The 7,911-nt window shown below is 52.6% G+C and overlaps 1 protein-coding gene across 1 annotated transcript in view; it reads right to left on the reverse strand.

Moving 5' to 3' along the window:
* The window catches only part of CREB3L1 (cAMP responsive element binding protein 3 like 1), a gene marked incomplete at both ends in the record, with an annotated part of 44,176 nt that extends 39,460 nt beyond the window's left edge, over positions 1–4,716 (reverse strand). Inside the window, one exon of the mRNA XM_082485884.1 lies at positions 4,609–4,716. Within this exon, the coding sequence (XP_082342010.1) occupies positions 4,609–4,716 (108 nt within the window). The remainder of the gene's footprint in view (positions 1–4,608) is intronic.
* Between the last annotated feature and the right edge of the window lie 3,195 nt (positions 4,717–7,911).

Here is a 7,911-nt window from a genome sequence, read left to right on the forward strand (position 1 = left end):
GAAGCTCGCTCAGACCAAAGGTCAGTCAAAGACCTAAGCAACACTTAAGTGCTATTTATGTCCCTGTAGTAGGCATAAGAGGAATAGAAGTGTATACAGGCTTCTTGCAAGAGCGATGGTCATCCATGGTGAATGGCCTCTCTTTATCTTCAGGGAAAGCTCCCCTTATGAGCTGCACCAGCAGTGCTCTCAGCCTGCTCATACAGTCCTGCTGCTTTCCTCCTTTCTGCGGGTCGGGACAATATTAAAGGAAAGAGCACGCGGTAGGCAGAAAACCTAGTGTGCACTCAAGAAGCAACCCACAGGGACAAGCAGTTCTTCTCCCATGCTGCTGGTTCCCAGTAGGCTCCAGAAGATGCCGCTTGTCACTTTGCCCAGGCATATAGGATCACCCAGTGAAAGCACACATTAGCATGCATTCCCCAAAGGAGCAGGGTTAGCACTACTGAGACAGCCTGAATTGCCCTTTTGCAACTTCTAGCAGCAGAGACCTCAACTAGCATGTAGGCTATTTTTTTCGCCTTGTTTCCTCCCTTTTGAAGGAGATTCAGAATATACTTTGAAAAGCATAGAGTCAAAATGGAGTTGTGTTTACGTGAACATCCAAAGTCATCTTTGGAGGTGTTTTTTCATACTATAAAATACTGAAACATAGGGAAGAAACAGGCCCACTGGGGTTTGGGGTTAAAAAGAAACACATGACTCCTATTTTGCTGGTTTATTCTGCCTGCATTCTGCCACCAGATTGTCACAAACCCAGTGAAGCACAGTGGTGAATCGGACTAAAAACATAAGGGTTTTGAAGAGTTTCACAGCACTGATAAGAGCTCTCTGAGTGCAACTGTAATAGACTGTAAGTGAATAGACGGGTGCTTGCAGGGAACGACCAGAAATGCTCGCCTGGGCAGCAGACAGACAAGCGAAATTTATAAGCAGAGACTACATGAAGGATTAGCTTCATTTATGGTGGGTCCTTCTGGCAGAAAAAGATCAGCAAAGATGCCTAAGTTCAATAGCAGTAGGTGGCCTCCTATGCAAAAGGAAACTGATAATGTTCTTAGTAGTCATCATATGTAAGTCTGGTTAGCAGAAGCTAAATGGAGTAAAAAGAAGCAGTTTGTGTCCCTTGGAGATTTACACTCCAAGTACCAAGCAGACACCACTCTCCATAAGGTTTTTAAAAAAAAACCCAGACACCTCTTCATATAATCACAGACTCATGCAGGTTGGGAGGGAGCTCAGGAGGTCTCTAATCCAACGTCCTGCTCGGAGCAGGGCCAAGACTAAATGCAGACCTGGTTGCTCAGGGTTTTGCCCAGATAGGTTTTGGAAACCTCCAAGGAAGGAGCTTCCACAGTGTCTCTGGATAGTTTCATCCACTCTAATTGTCCTCATAGTGAGAATTTGTTTCCTTATAGCCAGTCTAAACCTCCCCCGTACCAATTTATGACCACTCATCCTCCTGCCATACGCTTATGGAGCCTGGCTCCATCTTCTCAGTAGCGTCCTCACAAGCACAGGCAGGCTGCTGCTACATCTCCCTGGAGCTGCCTCTCCTCCAGCTGAGCAAGCCCACCTCCCTCAGCCTCTCCTCACAGGAGAAGTGCTCCAACCCCCAACTATCTTGGTGACCATCCCCTCCACGCACTCAGATTTATCAACATCTTCCTGGTATGAGGCAGTCCAAAACCAGACACTGTATTGTAGACACAGTTTTATGATTGTCAAGAAAAGGGGATAATCACATCCCTCTGTTTATCTACCGCTGCCCTCCTGTTGCTAGCTGCTACCCACCTTTGCTACTGGGACACACCACTGCTCCATGAGCCCTGGTGGGTCAGTCCAGACATCCTTGGGGCAGGAGACAGTATTTGGCCTTGCTGAATTTCATGAGGTTTCTGCTGTCCCATTCTTCCCACATGTCTAGGTCCTTCTGAATGGCACCTCCACACTTACTTAAATTAGTATTTTTTTTTCCTGTTTCAAGCGCACAGAACTTTTTGAGGATGCATCCACAGATGTTCCTTCATTACTTCTTTGTTACAACTTTAGATGAACAATACAGGGAACCATTTTTAAAAGATCAACATGACTCATTAGGAGTGTCAAGGTTCAGGAAAGGAGAGTAGTTTAAAGACATGTAATTCTTGCCCTGAAAGTAAGGCCTCTGCAGTAGGTTCTCTGCAGAAAGCCTCTGCAGTAAGGTTCATCCATCTTTTCTTTCTGCTTCCTTTCTGAACAGAAGAAATCCTCCCCCGAAAAAGTGTCATACTGGCATTTTATGGCCAAAATTCCTGGCCCGCTCTAAGAAAAATGCTTCCTGAACAATATCTGGAAAAGTTTGCCCATCTTTGAAGCAAAGACACTGGCAACTTTGCGAGCTATTGTGCACGGTGATGCTTTGCACAGTTCTATGTAAAAAGAGCTTCTCAACACATCTCAAGATCCCAGGAGATTTGCTGGATTTAGTAAGAAAATGTAAGCGTATTCCTTCCCCCATGTTGTCATGCAGAGTGAGAACAAAGAGGGTGATGTATTATGTTCTGGCACCAACAGATTTGGTAGGCGAGAAGTGGCTACAGAATCACTTATATTTATCATCTGCAGGATGAGAAGGTATCAGCTTGACTCTCACACTCCAGCAGAAGTTTGCGGTGCTGGCAGTTGGGAAATAATCCACAAAAGCATTTCTTTTTCTGCTTGTAAGCTGAGCACAATGATGCCAGAGTCACCACAACCTAGATAACGTGAGGGCAAGGGTAGGCTACTTTGAGAAGCAGCTTTCCAAGCAGAAAGACCATTTAAATGAGGCGGGACAGAGCCAGCCTGCACATGGCCACTGCACACTTTAAACACACTGTCCTGGCAGGTGGCACCAGATGGCACTCTTACACAAAAGCTTCTTTTTCACAGAATGTGCTTGCAGGCAGAAGTTGTATTTAAGCTATAAAGAGGTACCACCTATATTGGTTAGGGATTCCCTGACTTCTGCCTGCAGCCCATGTTGCACTGAGGTAAAAGGGCTGGTGCCAATACATACAATTTTCACTTTGGTAAGGGAATAAATGGTCCTGGCATAAAGCACTTGGTATCAGCACAGCTTCATCCGCACTGGATGTATATGGAATTAGGGAAAGCACAAGACTCGTAATGACAGGTCTCTCGGGTACCTGAGAGGCAAGACCTCTCAGCGCGAGTGAGCGCTCAGTCTCGGGGTGACGCCTTGGGTCTGCCTGAGCACAGCAGGACTCCGCTGCCTCCCGGAGAACCCGACCAGAGCCAGTCCTTGAGGCACGGTAGTATCTTGGAGATTAGGAGTGGGTGAGATCTGTGGGAGATCAGGCTGCCTGCATAATCTCTTTCCCAGACCGGGGGTGCTTCCACACTCCAAGTGTAGTGCACTTAGCATATATGCAAATTCTGCATCTCTACTTTCTGCACCTCCACAAGGGAGGCAGCATAAAAGGCTTTGGATATCTTCTGTATAGCAAAGCAGAAGTGGATTCATCAGGTGTTTAATGGCTACAGCCCTCCTCTCTCTGTCCCCTGCTTCTGTGTCTTGGTGCTAGCATCTCCCCTGCTCCAGTTGCAAGGGTAGTCCTCAGGGACGCTTACAGCGCTACACGGGGAGTATGGGAGGTGCCAGTCTTGTGACAGGGGAGTAACAAGCCATGGCTAAAATCTCTCTGTCTGGGGTAAGCACACTGTCCCATGGCTGCAGCTGCTCAGAGGCTGGTGGAGCCTCGAGTGCAGGCAGTGCCCTGCTGCCCGGCATCGGATGATACCCTCACCCTCATCCCAAACCACTTCTGGACTGGAGCCCTTCCCCCTTCTGCCTCAGGGTTGGGTCCTCCCTGGCAGAGGGACTGCAGGATTTGCCTCACAAACTCCCACAGAAAGCTTGGGCAGGACAGCAAAGAGCCTATGCGCCCTGCTCAGGGAGAGCTGCTGGGCTGGGGACTTGCATGACTCCTCGGAGAGGCTGGGCAGTTTCCCTAGAGGTGAACAATGCCCCTTTGGTTTCTTGGGACTGGCAACACATTTTCCTCCCAAGTCACTCTTCCCCCCTCACCCTTCTCTCCAAAGTAAATCAGCCCAGCCTTAACGCCAAGCGGGAGATGCTTCATCTCCCAAATGCCACTCTGTGGAAAAGTTACAAGCAAATGAGAGCGGAATTGCGCTGAGCCTGAAGGTCTCCTGATGGCACCCAGTCGTGCCTCCGGTGCTGCCTGAGCTGAGCCACGGCAGGTTGTGCACTCCCCGCCTGGGACTGCACTCTTCTCCCCCAGCCATGGGTCTCAAAAAAGCGGATTGTAAAAAAATCCAAACCCTGTGATTCCCCAGTGGGGTTTCCTCGGGGTACCCGGGACAGGGGCCGGTCCCGGGGGGCGCTGGCCGTGTGCGGCGAGGGGCACCCGGGTACCCGCACCCCGGGGGCACCCGGGGCTCAGGGGCACGACCCTGGCACAGGCAGCCCCGGGGCAGGTGGGCGCAGCGGGGGCCGCGGCGAACCCTCCGGCGCGTCCTATCCCCGCCGCCGGGGAACCGTGAGGAGGGGTGGGGGGGGTGGCGGGGGTGGCGGGGGGATGGCTGCCGGCGGTCCCTTACCACATTGCTGAGGAAGTCCGCCTCGCTGAAGTCGCCGAGGTCAAGGAAACCGGTGCCGGCAGCGGGGAAAAGCCGCTCGGCGGGGAAGGACTCCAGGATACTGTCCATGGTGCCCGCGGCGCGGGGGCTCGGCCGCCCCCCGCGCTCCGCCGGCCGCGGGCTCACTGCGGCGGCACGCTCCCGCCCGCCCCCCGGCGGCGGCGGCGGCGGCGGCGGTGGTTCATGGGGCGGGCGGCGGGGGTCGCGGCGGGGAGCGAGCCGCCTGCCGGGGACGGGAGCGCCGCGGCGGGTGCCCGCTCGGGGCAGCTGTCAGTGCCCCGCTGCCGAGGGGACGGTCGCGGCGCGCCCCCGCCCGCGCACCGGGAGCCGCCGGGGCGGGACTTCCATCGCCGACACCCCCTTAAGGCAGCAGCGCGGTGGCGGCGGCGGCGGCGGCGGCTGGGGGGGGGGGGGCGGGCAGCGTCCCCGCCTCCCGGGCAGCCCCCAGCACCGCCGGGGCCAGCTGCGTCCCGTCCCGTCCCCGCACCGTCGGGGAGGACGAGCCCGGGGCTGCCGCGGTCCCGAGGGTGATGCTGATCCCCGGAGGAGCGATTTGAGTTTGATGAACTGAACAAACCCTCCCCTCGGGCTGAGGTCGCTGCCGGCAGAAAGGCGGGTGGCAGTCTCTGGTGGCCCCCTCTGCATCCCTCGGGGAGCAGAGCTGGGAAAGATGCGTCTTGCGAGGGGGTCAGTGCCCAAAGGGGAGCTGCAAGCCGGCGGGGAGATCTCCTTGCTCCTGATCTCTACAATGGGCCAGCAGGTAGGCCCGGCTGCAGCAGCTCATGTGGCTGCTCTGTAATTAAAAGAGTTGGGCACCATTAAAGAGCTTCAGGAAGATTATATGGCTTCAGATAAATAGGATTATGGATCCCTGTCCTCTCTGATCCTTACTCCAACCAACACTTGGGAAAACCACTTATAATAAACCTGTTGAATAAGCCTGATGTTTTATTAATCTGTCCCTGCTTTCATGGCTCCACAGAGAACAGACTGGAGTCACAGCCCCCCGGCAATGGCTTTCTTGGTCACAGGCGTATGGAGAAAAAACCCAAAGACAGCGGTGCATCTCTCCTGGAAGAAACCTAGCTGAAAGTTGACAACAATGAAGGTCGTGGTGGGGAAGTGCAGATCTGAGGCTGGCTGGAGCCTGTGCTTGAACCAGACACTGGTTTTCCATCCATGCGATGGTCACAGGCTCTTGTTCCACACTCCACACAGGTCTCAGGACTAACAGCACAACCCAAGGCGTTCCTTGGCTGCTCGTAGCACAAGCAACCGCACGCTACCTCCAGCACACAAAAGCCTTTATGCTTGCATACACAATGGGCTCTTTCAGTTACATTTACTTTTACCTTGTGTTTCAGTCAAGTGTAAAGAGCCTTTGGGTAAGAGGGTCAGAGACATAAATTCAGCCAGGACGGAGCTGTGCTGGGAAAATAATGCTGTTCCTCCTTCCTTAATGGTAAAGAAACCTCTTTGTCAATGTGAGTGCCAGTGGGTTTAAAGGGGGGACACAGAAACCTTTGCTGCTGTAAGATGGGGAGAAGAAATACGTCCAGAGTCTTCAGCAAGAAGCTAACCAAACACGGATATCGCTTCCCTAACTGTGAAGACTCACTGATGAAACCAAGAGTTTCTGGTTCAGTGCCTCGCCCAAGTTAACAGAAGGAAGCCTCTTCTCCAGACACACGCTGTATTTGTCCTCAGTGCCAGGCCTTGGAAGCTGAGATGGTGTCAGCTCCAGCGACTGTTTGCACAGCATGGGTGGCAGTGTCATCAGAAAAGGTCAAGCAAAGTAAACCTCACTTGTTTGTCTGCACTCTGAAGGAAAAATGCTTTGGCGCATTCAGATAGGGATTGGGAAGTCCAACTGGAAGATCAGAATAGCTTGAAAAAAACGAAACTGCCTGATCTGAGACCCTGCTTCTATTTAATACTCTTAGTACTGAGCACAACTGCCCTGGCCTCAGCTCCTCTGTCATTTGCTGCTGCACTTCTGCAGGCAAGAAGGATTGTAACAAACCTCCCTTTTTGGTATCACGCTGCAAAGCTGCTCTGTCCTGTCTTGGGGAGCTCCGATAGGGATCCCCATCCCTAGCATTTGTGTAGAGCTTTGAGATGGACATTTCCGCTCCCATCAGACGGGAGCCGAGCCCGTTACAGGCAATGCAAATGTGACCTCTGTGTTCAGAGGGTGTCACTGCTGACCCTCTGAAGTCAAAACGGTGTTTCTGTGGGCGAGTGGTTTTGTGCTCCAGAAGAGACCCGAAGACAGGGAGTGTTGATGGGGTGAGGGGAGGTGATCGCAATTTGGAAAGACTCAGATGTGCTGCTGCAGGTGGCCCAGATGCCTGCAGAAGGACAGTGGCACTGCTGGAGCAGGGGCCTGGCCACTACAGCGGCTGCAGCACTTGACCAGTGTTAGCAGCATCACATGGCTGTGAAAAAGGCAAATGCCACGCTGGGATATAAATGTAGGAATCCTCGTACAAAACCTTTTAAGAGGGGAAATTCCCCTTCTGCTCTGCAGAGGACCAGCGCAGAACATGGTGTTAGCCAACATGCCATGGCCATCTGGGGTGCAACCCCTCCAGCGAGATGGGGACTACCTGGGCTGGGTCCAGAGGAGGGCAGTGGCAATGACTCGAGAAAAAAGGACTGAGGGAATTGGGCATCTTTGGTCTAAAGAGAAGAACCTCACACCAACAATCTTCAGGCATTCAAAGAGCTGCAGGAAATAGGAAGGCAAGAATTGCTCTCCTTTGCCACACTGGAGGGGACAAGCAGCCAGACGAGGCACCTGGGAAGTGGCAACGTTGCCCTCACCAGAGCATCTTCAAAACCAAGTTTTGGCAGCCATCTCTTGGGACACAGATATGGCTGATCAGGGGGCAACCTTCGGGTAGGGGCTGAATCACATGACTGCTCAAGTGCCTCTTCAGCCTTATTTTCTCTGATGTTATTTTTTTAGATTTATTGCTGTCTGATTGCAGCAGGAGACCGAAAAAAAGCAACCAAGTCTGTTTAGATTGAACAAGTCTCAAACTGACAGCAGATAAGCCTTCTCAGCATCGCAACATTTGATACTGCAAATGCATGTGTACGACCAAGCTCGTTTTATCAGTGCTGAGAAGTGAATCTTCAACCCAGCTCTCATAAGAAAGGGATCCTGCTCTCCTGTCCTCCATCCTGCCTGGTCTTGCTGCCACTGCCTGCCATTATACCCATGAAGAGAGAACTGCGAGTTCCTCATTGTGCCACCTT

The sequence above is a fragment of the Vanellus vanellus genome (genome assembly GCF_965231255.1).
Source record: "Vanellus vanellus genome assembly, chromosome: 6".
NCBI lineage: Eukaryota > Metazoa > Chordata > Aves > Charadriiformes > Charadriidae > Vanellus > Vanellus vanellus.